Genomic DNA, 16,697 nt, shown 5'->3' with positions numbered 1-16,697 from the left:
AGCTGCCTTCTCTCTGTGGCTGCAGATGACGAGAGTGACTCGGATGCCGAGGAGGAGCAGACCACGGTGAGAACCATTTCCTCTAGTGGGGGCATCAAGCAGCTGCATGCACTGGGGCATGCTTGTTTGCAGGTGCCATGCTCCCTAGAAGCAGAAGAAAGAGGTTTGAAAGAAAGGGCTGCTGGGAGGGGAGTCTGACAGCCCAGCTAGCTGAAGCAGCAGGTGCCAGGCAGTAGGGCTGAGGCCTGGCTGGTTGGGAGAGGGAAGGGGAGATTGGTATGACCGATCCTCATCAGCTTGGCACTTTCCTTTGTCCAGAAACGCCGGAGACCCACGCTAGGGGTTCAGTTGGACGACAAACGCAAGGAGATGCTGAAGAGGCACCCACTGTCTGTCATGCTCGACCTGAAGTGCAAAGGTTTGGCTGCACTCACCTTGTTTAGGGGATTTGTAGCACCTAAGAGTTCACCCAGCTGCAGGTGCAGAGGGTCCGGGAGCCAGACGCCTATTTGCCCAACAAACGATTCCCATTTCATATTGCTTTGTCTTTCCTTATTGTTTTGTATAGACTTTGTTTCTTCTTGTTGTTAAATCATAACCGTAACAACATAGCAACAAAACTCCAGTCACATAAGGCAGAAGCTTGAGAAAACTACACGTCTTTCTGAATCTGGCAAGTCAAATATCTAGAACAAGTTGCAAAAGTATACAGGTTTTGAGTAAGACCAACATGTTTAATAAATATAACTTTGTATTCTGCAGAGTATATGTTTTGAAGTTGGTTTGTATGAAAAAGTACCATATAATAAAATGTTCTAGCAGTATAAGAGCTAACAGTAAAATTTAAGTTTCCCTCTCACCACAGGTTCCTATATACCAGTCCTAGGTCTCACCTCCAAGGGCAACCATTATTACAGACTTCTTATGTATTTTCTAGAAAGATTCTTGCACCTAGAAGCTTTTATACAAATGTATATTTATCTGCTTCCCACTTTATTTTTTACACAAATGGAAATAGGCTCTACACAATGGTTTTCTTTTTGCTGGTTGTTTGTTTGTTTGTTTGTTTTAGAGATAGGGTCCCACTCTTGTCATCCAGGCTGGAGTACAGTGGCATGATCACAGCTCACTGCAACTTCAACCTCCTGGGTTCAATCGATCTTCCCACCTCAGCCTCCCAAGTAGCGGGGGCTACAGGCACGTGCCATCATGCCAGTTAATTTTTGTATTTTTTGTAGAGATGGGGTTTTGTCATGTTGCCCAGGCTGGTCTTGAACCCCTGGGCTCAAACGATCGTCCTGCCTCAGCCTCCTAAATAGCTGGGACTGGAAGCGTGCACCACCATGGCTGGCTTTGAGATAATTTTAGGCTCATAGAAGACTTGCCAAAATAACATGAGTTCCTATATACTCTTCATTCAGCTTCCCTTAAAGTTACATCTTAATTAAAGATGGTATGATTAACAGTGATCCACACCACTCTTAATTTCATTGGCCCAATACTGTTAACAAAATGACAGAATTTTTTTAGTTTCTTCCTTTTTCAATTAATGTCCTTTTTCTGTCCCAAGATCCAAGCCAGGGTCTCAAAGTGCATTTAGTTGCCATGCTCCTTAGTCTCCTCTAGGCAATGAGTTTCTCAGTCTTTCCTTGTGTTCCATGACCTTGATTAGACTGAGATTATGGATTTGGGGGGGAGAATAGCATAGATGAGGTCGTCACTATTATGTCATATCAGGAGTACCTGATATCACTGTCTTATTTCTGCTGATATTGACCTTGATCGCTTGGTTCCCTTTCCATCTTGTATTTGTTAGAAGCAGAGTCACTAAGTCCAGCCCACGCTCAAGGGCAGAGAAATTAAGCCCTACCTCTTGGTGGGAAGAGTAGCAAAGAATTTGTAGATGCTCTCTTTGCTTCTTTTTGTTCATTATATTACTGTTGTGATTTTTTTTTTTTTTTTCTTGAGATGGAGTCTTGCTCTGTCGCCCAGGCTGGAGTGCAGTGGCATGATCTCTGCTCACTGCAAGCTCCGCCTCCTGGGTTCACACCATTCTCCTGCCTCAGCCTCCCAAGTAGCTGGGGCTACAGGTGCCCACCACCACGCCCATCTAATTTTTTGTATTTTTAGTAGAAACAGGGTTTCACTGTGTTAGCCAGGATGGTCTTGATCTCCTGACCTCGTGATCCGCCCACCTCGGCCTCCCAGAGTGCTGGGATTACAGGTGTGAGCCACCGCGCCTGGCCGATTTTGTTTTTATAGTAAATGATTGTAAAAGTCTCTTTGAATTTTTCTATGATTCTGTTTTTCTTTTTTTTGTTATAATTTCAACTTTTATTTTTGATTCTGGGGATACATGTGCCAATTTGTTACACTATTTTGCGTGGTCTTGAGGTTTGGGGTATGAATGATCCCGTCACCCAGGTAGTGGGCATAATACCTAGTAGTTAGTTTTTCAACGCTTGACCCCCCTCCCTTACTACCCCCTATGACTCTGTTGACTCTGCTCTGAGTGTTTTGACTCATAAATTCTCTCATCTTCCTCCCCTCCAGATGACAGTGTGCTTCACCTGACTTTCTACTACCTCATGAACCTCAACATCATGACAGTAAAAGCCAAAGTGACAACTGCCACGGAGCTGATCACCCCCATCAGTGCAGGGTATTGAGCAGGCGCTCTGGGCAGTGACGTGCGGGATGGGGAGGTGATGAGAGCCTCATTGTAGGACTGCTCTCGGTTCCTCCCTCTGGCTCTGGAGAGGGCCACGGCTGTGTTGACTTGTCTTGTATTCAGATGGACCAGAAGTCCTGGCACATCGCTGGTATTTAGAAAGCACTCTCTGACTTTAATTTGTGAAGTCCTCTTACTACACAGCAGATGATAAAAGTGACAACAGCATATTTGCAAATTGAGTAGGTGGGACAGAGCACCAGCTTTTTGCTACCAGTGGAAAGTGTGTGAATATAAAATGAGATTTGGCAGACATTATTAGGTTGCCAGATTTAGGCCACTCTTTCCCTTTTCTCTTTCTATCTCAACCAAGGTGCTGGGATTTTTGCTCCCTAGCTCAGCCCAAGCCCATGTCCTTATCTGGGTGGTGGGAGGACTGTGGTGGGTCCCTGTGAAAGTTTTGAGAAGAGTGAGCAGAGGCACAGTAATGACAGCCATCATTGCATCCCCAGGAAGGCCCTGACTACGGTGTTCTTTTTTTAATTTCTATTTTTGTTGATACACAGTCTCACTATGTTGCCCAGACTGGAGGACCATGGCATGATCATAGCTCACTGTGGTCTCAAACTTCTGGGCTGTAGTGATCCTCTTACCTCAGCCTCCTGAGTAACTAGGACTACAGGTGCACACCACCATGCCTGGCTGACATTTTATAGAAATGGGGTCTTGCTCTGTTGCCCAGGGTGTTTTTGAACTGCTGGCCTCAAGCACTCCTCCCATCTCTGCCTCTCACAGTGCTGGAATTCCAGGCATGAGTCACTGTACCCGGCCCAATCATGGCATTCTTCTGCAAACATGGGTGGGAAGAAGGGTCAAGGGGGGCTGAGGGTGAAATAGCTTCCATTCACAAGAGCACTGCCCTGACCTAGTCCCACTGTCAGCTGTAGAAAAACCACTGAGGCTTAGGGAGGTACAGCTCTGGTGCCTGGTGGAGCAGGGCTCTTTCCACCCCTTCCAGTTCTCCATGATGATGGTGTCTCTTGGGTTTTAGACTCTGCACTTAGAGAGTCCATATCCCCTTCAGGTCACAGCAGCTTTGGCTGCTGTGCCTGAGAGTGTTGTTGGACCCCCCAGGGGTGCTCTGGATGAAATTGGCCCTGTTCCCATCTGACCCCAGCAGAGGGAGCCCAGGGCTTGCTTCTGAGCACCCAGTTCCACTGTCCAGGGCTCTCAGTTCAATGAGGAGCTCCAGGGCCCCCAGATCGTGGTAGAGCTCATCATGAACATTCTGCTTGTTCATTTCTCAGGTGCCCTACCTGCTAATAAGAGGGCTGCAGCCTGGCTTTATTGCATGCTCAACTCCAGCTCTTCACTAAGCTGTATACCTGGTCTCAGAATCTGTTTCCTCGCTGTGTGGTTGTTAATTGTAATATCCCCTCCCAGGGTGCTTGTGAAGAGTCAGGTCAAGTGCTTAGCATAGAGGAAGCACTTGGTAAAGGACAGCTGATTTATCATCATTGACTCTTTTAACTTTCACAATAGCTCTATGAGGTGAGTTAACTGAGGCTCTGGACAGTTAAGGGGTTGCCTCAAGGTCACAGGTAGAGAGTGGAGAATTTTGATTCGAAGTCAGCGAGACCTGTATACCACTGCTGTCATTGCCAGGTGGGCCCTGACCCCCAAACAGGGAGGAGACATAAAAGGAGATGCCGCTGTGAAACCGAGATTAGGTCTTTTAGGCCTTCAGGTGTTGTCTAGCTCATCCTCCTTTTACAAATAGAGAAACCGAGGTCCAGGGAGCATACAACCAATTATCGCAGCACTGGACCTAAAGCCCAAGACTCTGGACTCCCAGCCCAGAAGCCTTTGCTCAAATACAGGCTGCCTTTAGCCACATGAAGACACCAACCTGGCATACAGTTTTATTGATTTATCTATTAAAATATAAGGATATATTCTCACACTAATTCTTGAATATCGTACTATCATTCTAATTTCCCTGATTTTTTTTCATACATTTTTTTGGGAGAGGGAGGTTTCAGATAAACAGTTTTTTTTAATAGTTTTGTGTTTTGAGTCTGGATCACTATAAGGCCCATACATTGCCAATGAGCAAAGCTTCTCTCAAGTGTCTTCTTATCAGAAGGTCCTGCCATCTTTTTTGTTTTCTCCTAAGATTCATTGTCTTGGGCTTTCCACCGTCTTTTTATTTGTTGAAGAAAATGGGTCGTTTTCTCTATAGGTTCTACCTAGTCTGGATTTTGAAGACTGTGTCCCTGCGGTATCGTTAAATGTGTTCATCTTTCTCCCTGTATGTTCTTGTGAACAGGGAGTTGGCTTAGAGACTTGATCAGATTACATTTTCGAAATTTTTTTGTGGTGGTGGGGTGAGTAGAAGGCAGGACTATATCATGGTTGTTGTTGAATACTTCCATCAAGAGGCAAGGCTCTCTCTATTTTTGTGATGTTACTGTCATTGACAACTGTTGCCTAGATCCATTAATTCATTAGAGAATTTTTAAAAATCCCACCTGACAGAGTTAATGTTTTTATTTTATTTTATTTTATTCTTCATTTATTTATTTTGAGAAGGAGTCTCTCTGTGTTTCCCAGGCTGGAGTGTGGTGGTGCGATCTTGGCTCACTGCAACCTCCACCTCCCTGGTTCAAGTGATTCTCCTGCCTCAGCCCCTCGAGTGGCTGGGATTACAGGCATGTGCCACCATGCCCGGCTGATTTTTGTATTTTGAGTGGAGATGGGGTTTTGCCATGTTGGCCAGGCTAGTCTTAAGAGTTAATGGTTTCGTTTTTTTGTTTTTTTGAGACAGAGTCTCGCTCTGTTGCCCGGGCTGGAGTGCAGTGGTGCAATCTCAGCTCATTGCATCCTCCGCCTCCCGGGTTAAAGCAATTCTCCTGCCTCAGCCTCCCAAGTAGCTGGGACTACAGGTGTGTGCCACCATGCTGGGCTAATTTTTGTATTTTCAGTAGAGACAGGGTTTCACCATTTTGGCCAGGATGGTCTTGATCTCTTGACCTCATGATCTGCCCGCCTTGGCCTCCCAAAGTGCTGGGATTACAGGCGTGAGCCACCACGCCTGACCACTAAGGTTTTTTTAATCCCTTATTTTTTTATCAAAATTGTATAACAAAGATTTGAGTGGTTGAGAAGTTTTTTTGTTTTGGTGTTATATTTTTATGACTATAAATAGCCTTTCCTTTTATGTTCATCATTTTTACCAAGTTCAGTTGTCTTGAGCCACGTGTTGCAGATATAAATTTTGCCAAGAAGGTTTGATTCCTTCATCAGGTTTTGTCAATTAATAACCTTCATCATGGGCAGTTTTGGTTCTGTTTTATTTATTTACTAATAGATTGATTATATCTATTAGTAATAGTCCCTAAACACTTGCTAAAAGACTGAAACGTTTTTATTTATTTATTTATTTATTTTATTTTATTTTTTGAGACGGAGTCTTGCTGTGTTGCCCAGGCTGGAGTGCAGTGGCATGATCTAGGCTCACTGCAAGCTCCGCCTCCCAGGTTCACGCCATGCTCCTGCCTCAGCTTCCTGAGTAGCTGGGACTACAGGTGCCCGCCACCACGCCCGGCTAATTTTTCGCATTTTTAGTAGAGATGGGGTTTCACCGTGTTAGCCAGGATGGTCTTGATCTCCTGACCTCGTGATCCGCCCGCCTCAGCCTCCCAAAGTGCTGGGATTATTGGCGTGAGCCACCGCGCCCAGCCTTGAAACATTTTTATTTTATTTTATTTATTTTTTTGAGATGGAGTCTTGCTCTGTTGCCCAGGCTAGAGTGCAGTGGCGCAATCTCGGCTCACTGGCAGCTCCGCCTCCCGGATTCACGCCATTCTCCTGCCTCAGCCTCCCTAGTATCTGGGACTATAGGCGCCCACCACCACGCCCAGCTAATTTTTTTTTTTTTTTTTTTGTATTTTTAATAGAGATGGGGTTTCACTGTGTTAGCCAGGATGGTCTCGATCTCCTGACCTCGTGATCCACCCGTCTTGGCCTCCCAAAGTGCTGGGATTGCAGGCGTGAGCCACCGTGCCCGGCCTGAAACGTTTTATTTGTTTTGTAGTCAGTTCTCCATTTGAGGCGGTTCCCCAAAGACCTTGGGGAGGAACAGGGATACTCAGTGAGACAGAGTAGAGAAGAGCTGGAAGCTTCCACAGTCCTAGCGTGGAGTTCCTGAGGGCATGCTGGGGCCAAAACTCAGGATCGGCATGTGCTGCCCAAGTTGCTCCTGATGTTATCCATGGAAAGATGAATGAGAACCCCCTTTGGTTCAGGGAAAGAATGGGCCTTGTCATCCTTTTGATAAAATTACTACATTACCCTCCCACATTATCTCTTCTTTGCTTGTCACATTTAATGACAAACTGTGCCAGAACCATCCCAGGTGGGTGGCAGTGGCGTCACTATTTCTCTCCGCTTGTAGCTCTGGGTCTCCAGTGTATGTGATTGTATCTTTTTCTGGGAACATACAGGGAGCCTTTTTCTGTGATTAGCATAAGATTTGGTCAAAGTGAGATAGACATAGCACCAAAGCTATACACTTGTTCTCTCTGTAGCAGAAAGGAGTCTGTTCTGCTTTTATGAAAATTGAAATTATTTCTACTGCTGGTGTCATGGGACTTTGCTCCCCTGAGGTAAGGCCTTAGGCACCATATAAATCTTGAAGGGATTAGTTTTTTAAAAATTAATGATTAAGAGTACTAGTCTGTTTGATCAGACAATATAAAGCCACCTCTGGCACTTACTAGCAGTGTGATCTTGAACAAGCCATATCTTTTAAAGCCTTGAGTTTTTCCTCTATAAAATGGAAGTGATAATCCTCCCTCATAGGGTTGTAAGGATGCAATGACCTCAAGCATATAAAGGGTCTGGCCCACAGAAAGCCTTCAATAAATGGTGGCATTGGTCATCAGTGAGATGTGGTATTACCATCCCCAAATGCCCAAGCCTATGTTGAAGAAAGATGTTGGCTGCATTCTCACTGCTTACTGTTTTTCCTTTTCCAGTGACTTGCTGTCTCCTGACTTAGTCCTGAGTTGCTTGTATCCTGGGGATCATGGAAAGAAAACTCCGAATCCAGCCAATCAGTATCAGTTTGATAAAGTTGGGTGAGTCAGCAGTTTCCTCCTCTCCCAGCTCTCTACTTCTGAGTTTCTCTGGTGGCTCAAGCTAAATGCTGGAGACCTGTTAGGGCCAGAGGTTACCCAGAGGATAGGAAAGACCACAGGGTAGAAAGAAATGCTTGTTCTTTCTTGCTTACAAGGCAAAGGGAGATCACAAGAATGGTGGAAGGATCAAAACTCGGAAACATGCTGGGTGTGGTGGCTCACGCCTGTAATCCCAGCACTTTGGAAGGCCAAAGCGGGTGGATTCCTTGAGCTCAGGAGTTCGATACCAGCCTGGGCAACATGGCAAAACCCTGTCTCTACAATAAATACAAAAATTAGCTAGGCATGGTGGTGGGCATTTGTAGTCCCAGCTATTGGGGAGGCTGAGGTGGGAGAATTGCATGAGCCCAGGAGGTTGAGGCTGCAGTGAGCCATGGTCATGCCGCTGCACTCCAGCCTGGGGGCAACAGAGCCAGATCCTGTCTCAAAACAAAAACAAAAAGAAAAACAAAAAAAAGCCCTCTGGAAGCTTATAATAATACATGATACAATAAAAATGTTTGACATTTTAATTATCCGAGGATTAATTTTAAAAATATTTTCTAAATTGGTAGCCCAATCAAGACATTAGTACACTGCCTTTGTATTTGATATTTGCTTATAAGTTGAAGGCTGCAAGAAGAAAAGGAAAAAGAGGAAAGTGAATGTGAGAGAGATGAAATTCACAGTAGGGAACTGACAAAGTTGAAGGGCTTTGCCAGCAGCCTAGCTGTGAACATGGCCAAACCTGCAGGACTGGCTGGTTTGTGGGGCATGGGAGGATGGGAGGAGGCTGTATCCTGGGACCACAGCAGAAATGACTTACAGCACAATTTTATTTATCTTCTTTTCTGCAGCATCCTGACTTTGAGCGACTATGTGCTTGAGCTAGGTCACCCCTATTTGTGGGTACAGAAGCTGGGTGGCCTCCACTTCCCCAAAGAGCAGCCCCAGGTCTGTACACTGATCTCATCTAGTTGGCTGAGGAGCTTACTTCCTCTCTTCCTGTATAGACTCTAGAAAGGCCAGGCCGGGCGCAGTGGCTCACGCCTATAATCCTTGTGCTTTGGGAGGCTGAGGCAGGTGGATCACCTGAGGTCAGGAGTTCAAGACCAGCCTGGCCAACGTGATGAAACCGTGTCTCTACTAAAAATACAAAAAATTAGCTGGGTGTGGTGGCACGTTCCTATAATCCGAGCTATTCAGGAGGCTGAGGCAGGAGAATCACTTGAACCAGGGAGGCAGAGGTTGCGGTGAGCTGAGATCATGCCACTGCCCTCCAGCCTGGGCAACAAGAGCAAAACTCCGTCTCAAAAAAAAAAAAAAAAAGGCCTGTCATGGCCTTTGGAGTTTTGAACTGGCAGAATGTGTCCCCTCAGGGCTGTGACCTGTCTTCTATCCACTCAGGACACTGAAATGTCTTAGACTTATAAGAGTTTAGGTACCTTTTGCCTTTTCTCTGAGCCTAGTAGCCTTCTAGACTCAGGTAACTTGAGTCCTTGCTCTGGGACTCATGGCTGCAGGCTCTGCCGCCCTTGTTCTTGTGTGCAAGTGCCAAATATGAGGCATGAGCAGAAATCCAGGGGGCCTGGCCCCTTAGCAGAAGCCTGCGTTTCCTCAGGAGTTGGACACAGCTTCTCAAGAACCCAGCATATTGTGTTGTTTCTGCCAGGACTCAGCGTCTGGCCTGTCATAGCAGATAAACCCTGCCATGTCTAAAGGGTACCCATCTTGGGGCATGGATAATCCAGGCTGCCGCAGGCAGGCAGGTCCAAGGAGAGAGATGGTGCCTGGAGGAAGGGATGGGGGAGCACACGTGTGTGTGTCTCATTGTCACTCACAGCAAACAGTGATTGCTGACCACTCGCTGAGCGCCAGCCACATGGAGACCACCATGAAACTTCTGAAGACCAGGGTGCAGTCCCGCCTGGCCCTCCACAAACAGTTTGCATCCCTAGGTAAGCTGATGATGGGGCAGTGGTTTAAGAGTCACTCAGACAACACACGGACAACAACAACTTAGCCTTTCACTCTAAACTTGAATCCTGACAACAAATCAAGACCTGGATTCTTGGCTTTACGGAGTGGGAATCTTGGCAGAGCCACTGGGGAGAGCTCCAGGCCTGTCCAGGCAGAGGACTGAGCTCCCCCTTAGAGCCATCAGTGCTGTCCTGCCTCACAGAGGAGGCCCAGAGCCATTGGGTGGCACAAGTTTGTGGATTGGTCAGGGGCAGCTCATCCTAGGTCATGCACTGCAGATTTTGATGTGCATTTGACACATATTTAATGAGATCCTGATTTATGCCAGGCACTGAGCATAGTGCTGGGGGAAGAACTGAGCACAGTGAACCCCTGCCCCTGGCTCTGTGACTCACAGTCAGCTTATTTGAATATAGCTATCCAGGGAGCAACTTGCATATCCCTTCCCCAAGGCCTGCTGACCTGGTGTTCCCCAGGGTGAGGCTGAGCCTATGTTTTCTTCTAAGCTCCCAAGTGATAATGATGAGCCACTGACTTAGGTGGTGGCATTTGGGGGCTTCTTTTAGTTTATTCACTCAGTAAATGGTTGTCAAATGCTTACCATGTGGCAGGGGGATGGGGTCAAGATTTCTCTGATCTAAAAGAGTCTCTGGGCCAGGTGCAGTGGCTCTTGCCTGTAATCACAGCACTTTGGGAGGCCAAGGCAGACAGATCACTTGAGGTCAGGAGTTCAAGACCAGCCTGCCAACATGGTGAAACTCCGTCTCTACTAAAAATACAAGAATTAGCTGGGCATGGTGGTGTGCACCTGTATTCCCAGCTACTCAGGAGGCTGAAGCAGGAGAATTGCTTGAACCTGAGAGGCGGAGGTTGCAGTGAGCTGAGATGGCATCACTGTATTCCAGCCTGGGCAACAAAGTGAGACTCCATCTCAAGAAGTAAAAAATAAATTAAAAAAAGAGTCTCTGTCAGGAAAGGCATTGGGTTTCCAGGACACATCTGGAGACCACTCCCCACCAGTTCTTAGACTCCACACGGCTGCCGATCTCTCCAGAGCACCGATGTTTGTCCATTAGGCCATGCTCCCCATCAGCATTGCTGAGTTTGTTTTGTCCCAAGGTAGGGAGCCTGTCATTCTGGACAGTACTTATTGTGTTGGCATATTTGCTTATTGAAATGCCAGCAGGAATTTACCCTGGAGCAGTTCTCTGGCTCTTCTCCCTGACACACAACACTTCAGTTGTTTCCTCCATCAAGGTCAGCTATGAAAACACAGGCCTCTAGGCTATTCTAATTAACAGTCACTGCTGCAGGGGCACCCTCCCTAGTTCTGACTATAGGGGTTTTTCTTTGGCAGGCTATCATTTGCATTAAAGAGAAAGCACCATAAGTGCTGGCACTGGATCTGGCCACAAGCACATAGCACTGGGTGAAGGTCAGGTTGACATGCTTGCATTCCTGGCACTTGTTGACCTGGGTACTTCCTGAGTACCAGGTATACCAGGATAGCTGGCTGGGCCATCTGAGCCCTTCAGAGAGCCCCAGGAGGATGCTAGTTACTCATCTGTGGCACCTGATTTCTACCTGTGATGTCACCTGTCTTGTTCTCTTTTAGAACATGGCATTGTGCCAGTTACCAGTGATTGCCAGTACCTCTTCCCTGCCAAGGTTGTCTCTCGCCTGGTGAAATGGGTGACAATTGCCCATGAGGATTACATGGTAGGTGAAGGAGTGACAAATTACCCTTACTGTCCTAAGGATTGCAGGACCATGTCACCTTTCAGCTCCTGCCACCTCACTGGAAGGGCAGGGGATTTAACCAGAGGAGCCAGCAGTTCACTTCTTGTCTGTGGTACCTCTTCTAGGAGCTGCATTTCACCAAAGACATTGTGGATGCGGGACTGGCTGGGGACACCAATCTCTACTACATGGCACTCATCGAAAGGGGCACAGGTAATTGCTCTGCTGATTACAGGGGTTCTAGACAAAGGGCGCTGCCAAGAATCAAACACTCTCGGGGGTTGCCCAAAGAAAGCAGAAGATCCTGGAGTCCTGCTGCAAGGACTTAACAGATAATAATGATCGTGAGAGCCTGTTCAGCAAGGACTCATTCTGCAACACAGTCACACACACGCTGTGTCTCACTGAAACCTCACTGCAGTCCTAGGGGTGGTGCTGTCATTTCCATTTTACATGGGAGGAAATTCGGGCTTAGTTGCAAGCCCAGTCTGAGCGCTGAGCCTGAGCTCTTTGCTCCTTCCTTCACCGCTTTCTAGTACTGGACATCTCCTCCTTCTCCCTCTTCATAACAGGGCTGAGGTGTCACCCTCAGGTTGTAAAGGGCAGGGTCACAGGGCCTCCCTCCCTCTTCTGCAGTCCCTGCACTCACTTTAGAGGCATCAAAAGCTCAGATTCTTCACACCTCTTCCGGCATCTGACTCTGCCAGGGCTCCCTGCTGAAGTCCTGGGATGTTGCGTTTGGGCTGTTGTGCTGTTGTCCCACCCAAGCCACAGCAAGCCTGGCACTGCCTGTGGGATCTGACACCCCCAAGACTTGGTGCTGAGCTGAGGAAGTTGTCTGAAGTTCTAAGACAGTTCCAGAACTGTAAGGAAAGGCTGAACTCTTTGGTATCAGAGTTTCTGTCCTCACTACCCCACTTTCTTCTCTATTTTTCATGTCTTTTAAAATAAAATTCTGAAGAAACTGAATATTTTAGATACAGTTGAGGCCTCCCTATCCCACTTTATTCCCTTTCTCCTAATAAGTGACCACTATTTGGATTTTATGCATTTGCTTTCCATCTTTCCATCCTTTCCCTGCCACACAATTTTTTTTTTTTTTTTTTTTAGTAGAGATAAAGTCTTGCTTTGTCGCCCAGGCTGGAGTGCAGTGGCACGATCATAGCTCACTGCAATCTTAAACTCCTGGACTCAAGCAATCCTTCTTCCACCTTAGCTCCCTGAGTAGCTGCGACTACAGGTATGCTACCATGCTCAGCTAAGATTTTTTGTTTTTGTTTTTGTTTTTTTGTAGAGGCAGGTTCTTACTATGTTGCCAAGCCTGGTCTCAAACTGCTGGCCTTTCTCCCAAAGTGCTGGGATTGTAGGCATGAGCCAGCATGCCTGGCCTCTCCCCTTTTAAAATTTAATTTAACTTAATTTATTTTTTGAGACAAGGTCTTGCTCTGTTGCCTAGACTGGAATACAGTGGCTCAGTCATGGCTCACTGCAGCCTCAACTGCCTGGGCTCAAGTCATTCCCCTACCTCAGCCTCTCGAGTAGCTGGGGCTACAAATGTGCACCACCATGCTTGGCCAATTTTTTTTTTTTTTTTTTTTTTTTTTTTTGTAGAGATAAGGTCTTGCTTTGTTGCCCAGGCCAGTCTCGAACTCCTAGGTTTAAGTGATTCTCCCAATTCGGCCTCCCAAAGTGCTGGGATTGCAGGCATGAACCACCACACCCGGTCTTCCTTTTACCTCATCCCTGAACAACATAAAGTACAGGCATACCTCAGAGATATTGCAGGTTCAGTTGCAGACTACCACAGTGAAGCAGACTTTGCAATACAGTAGGTGACACAAATTTTTTGGTTTCCCAGTACGTATAAAAGTTATGTTTGCACTATAGTCTAAGTGTACAATAGCATCATGTTTTTAAAAAACAATATACAGCTGGACGCAGTGGCTTATGCCTATAATCCCAGCATTCTGGAAGGCTGAGGTGGGCGGATCACCTGAGGTCAGGAGTTCGAGACCAGCCTGGCCAACGTAGTGAAACCCTGTCTCTACTAAAAATACAAAAATTAGCTGGGCATGGTGGCATGCACCTGTAGTCCCAGCTACTCAGGAGGCTGAGGCAGGAGAATTGCTTGAACCCAGGAGGTGGAGGTTACAATGAGCTGAGATCATGCCACTGCACTCCAGCCTGGGCGACAGAGCAAGACTCTATCTCAAAAAACAACAACAACAAAAAACAATATATATACCTTAATTTAAAAGTACTTTATGGGCTAGGCACGGTGGCCCACACCTGTAATCCCAGCACTTTGGGAGGCTGAGGTGGGAGGATCACTTGAGGTCAGGAGTTCAAGACCAGCCTGGCCAACATAGTGAAACCCTGTCTCTACTAAAAATACAAAAGTTAGCCGGGGTTGGTGGTGGGCGCCTGTAATCTCAGCTACTTGGGAGTCTGAGGCAGGAGAATTGCTCGAACCCGGGAGGTGGAGGTTGAAGTCAGCCAAGATCGCACCACTGCACTCCAACCTGGGTGATAGAGCGAGACACTGTCTCAAAAAATAAATAAAAATACTTTATTAGGCCAAGTGCAGTGGCTCATCCCTGTAATCCCAGCGCTTTGGGAGGCCAAGGCAGGCAGATCACTTGAGTCCAAGAGATTGAGACCAGCCTGGGCAACATGATGAAACCCCATCTCTACTAAAATACAAAAATTAACAAGGTATGGTGGCACACACCTGCAGCCCCAGCTAGTCAGAACAATTGTCCCTGAGGCACAAGAATCTTGAATCTGGGAGGCAGAGGTTATAGTGAGCCGAGATTGTGCCACTGCACTCCAGCCTGGGTGAAAGAGAGAGACCCTGTCTCAAAAAACAAAACAAAAACCACCTCTATTACTGAAAAATACTAATGATCATCTGAGTCTTCAATGAATCGTAATCTTTTTGCTGGTGAAGGTCTTGCCTTGGTGTGGATGGCTGCTGACTGATTCCAAGTCATGGTTGCTGAAGGTTGGTGTGTCTGTGACAATTTCTTAAAATAAGACAACAACAAAGTTTGTTGCATCGATTGACTCTTCCCTTCATGAAAGATTTCTCTATAGCATGTGATGCTGCTTGATAGCAGTTTATCCATGGTGGAACTTCTTTCAAAATTGAAGTCAGTCCTCTCCAACCCTCCCTCTGCTCTATCAACTAAGTTTACGTAATATTCTAAATCCTTTGTTATAATTTCAGCAATGTTCATCATCTTCCCAGGAGTAGATTCTATCTCAGGAATCGTTTTCTTTGTTCATTCATCAGGAGCAACTCCTCATTTGTTGAAATTGTATCATGAGATTGCAGCAATTCAGTCACGTCTTTAGGCTCCACTTCTACTTTATAATAGTTATGTTGCTATTCCCACATCTGCAGTTACTTCCTCCACAGAAGTCTTGAAGTCTTCAAAGTCATGATGGTTGGAATCAGTTTCTTCCAAACCTCTGTTAGTGTTGATATTTTGACCTCCTCCCCTGAATCACAGATGTTTTTAATGGTGTCTAGAATGGTGAATCCTTTCCAGGTTTTCGATTTACTTTGCCTAGATCCATCAGAGGAATCACTGTTTATGGCAGTTATAACCTTACAAAATGTGTATCTTAAATAATACGACTTGAAAGTCAGAATGACTCCTTGATCCATGAGCTGCAGAATGGATGTTTTATTAGCGGGCATGAAAATATTAATCTCCTTGTACACCTCGATCAGTGCTTTTGAGTGACTAGGTACATTGTCAATGAGCAGGTCTCAGCAGTGGGCTTAAAATAATTCAGTAAACCATGCTGTAAACAGATGTGCTGTCATCCAGGCTTTGTTCCATTTATAGAGCACAGGCAGAGTAGACTTAGCATAATTCTTAACGGCCCTAGGATTTTTGGAATGGTAAATGAGCATTGGTTTCAACTTAAAGTCACCAGCTGTATCAGTCTAACAAGAAACTCAGCTTACCCTTTGAAGCTTTGAAGCCAGGCATTGACTTCTCTCTAGCTCTGAAGTCCTAGATGGTGTCTTATTCCAATAGAAGACCATTTCATCTACATGGAAAATCTACTGTTGGCCAGAAAAGTGGCTCACGCCTTTAATTCCAGCACTTTGAAAGGCTGAGGTGAGTGGATCACTTGAGGTCAGGAGTTTGAGACTAGCCTGGCCAACATAGTGAAACCCAATCTCTACTAATCCAATCGGGAGGTGAGGCAGAGAATGGGTGAACCGGAGGGGGGTTGCAGTGAGCCGAGTCGGCCATGATCCAGCCTGGGTCAAAAAAAAAAAAAAAAAAAAAATACAAAAATTAGCTGGGCGTGGTGGCACATGCCTGTAGTTCTAGCTGCTCGGGAGGCTGAGGCAGGAGAACCGCTTGAGCCCAGGGGGCGGAGGTTGCAGTGAGCTGAGGTTACGCCACTGCACTCCAGCCTGGGTGACAGTGAGACTCTATCTAAAAAAAAAAAAAAAGAAAATCTATTGCTTAGGCCGGGCGTGGTGACTCATACCTGTAATCCCAGCACTTTGGGAGGCTGAGGGCAGGCGGATCACTTGAGGTCAGGAGTTCGAGCCAACCTGGCCAACATGGCAAAACTGCGTCTCTACTAATAATACAAAAATTAGCCGGGCATGGTGGTGGGTGCCTGGAATCCCAGCTACTGGGGAGGCTGGGGCACGAGAATCACTTGAACCCAGGAGGTGGAGGTTGCAGGGAGCCAATATCGTGCCACTGCACTCCAGCCTGGGCGACAGAGTGAAACTGTGTCTCAAAAAAAAAAAAGAAAAAAAAAATATATATGTATACACACACACACATATATACACACACATATATATACACACATATACATATATATATATAATTTAGTGTAGCTGTCTTCATCAGTGATCTTAGCTAGATTGTCTTATTAACTTGCTGTAGCTTCTATATCAGCAGTTGCTGCTTTGCCTTGCAATTTTATGTCATGGAGATTACTTCTTTCCTTGCACCTTGTGAACCAACCTCTGCTAGCTTCAGACTTTTGTTCTACAGCTTCCTTCACATCTCTCAGCCTTCATAGAATTGAAGAGAGTTAGGGCCTTGCTCTGGTTTAGGCTTTGGGCTTAAGGGAATGTT

At 46.2% G+C, this 16,697-nt stretch overlaps 1 protein-coding gene across 3 annotated transcripts in view; it reads left to right on the top strand.

Annotated features, from left to right (window-relative positions):
- The window catches only part of THOC5 (THO complex subunit 5), a 49,139-nt gene that overhangs the window by 24,791 nt on the left and 7,651 nt on the right, over window positions 1–16,697 (top strand). For all 3 annotated transcript variants that reach the window (XM_032137788.2, XM_032137787.2, XM_058431542.1), the window contains 8 exons: window positions 26–66; window positions 319–418; window positions 2,554–2,662; window positions 7,711–7,812; window positions 8,709–8,805; window positions 9,695–9,809; window positions 11,447–11,550; window positions 11,697–11,784. In XM_032137788.2, the coding sequence (XP_031993679.1) occupies window positions 26–66; window positions 319–418; window positions 2,554–2,662; window positions 7,711–7,812; window positions 8,709–8,805; window positions 9,695–9,809; window positions 11,447–11,550; window positions 11,697–11,784 (756 nt within the window). The remainder of the gene's footprint in view (window positions 1–25; window positions 67–318; window positions 419–2,553; window positions 2,663–7,710; window positions 7,813–8,708; window positions 8,806–9,694; window positions 9,810–11,446; window positions 11,551–11,696; window positions 11,785–16,697) is intronic.

Source organism: Hylobates moloch, unplaced genomic scaffold, assembly GCF_009828535.3.
Source record: "Hylobates moloch isolate HMO894 unplaced genomic scaffold, HMol_V3 SCAFFOLD_19, whole genome shotgun sequence".
Classification (NCBI taxonomy): Eukaryota; Metazoa; Chordata; class Mammalia; order Primates; family Hylobatidae; genus Hylobates; species Hylobates moloch.
The sequence above is the reverse complement of the archived record's forward strand: the minus strand, read 5'-3'. Positions and strand labels throughout refer to the sequence as shown.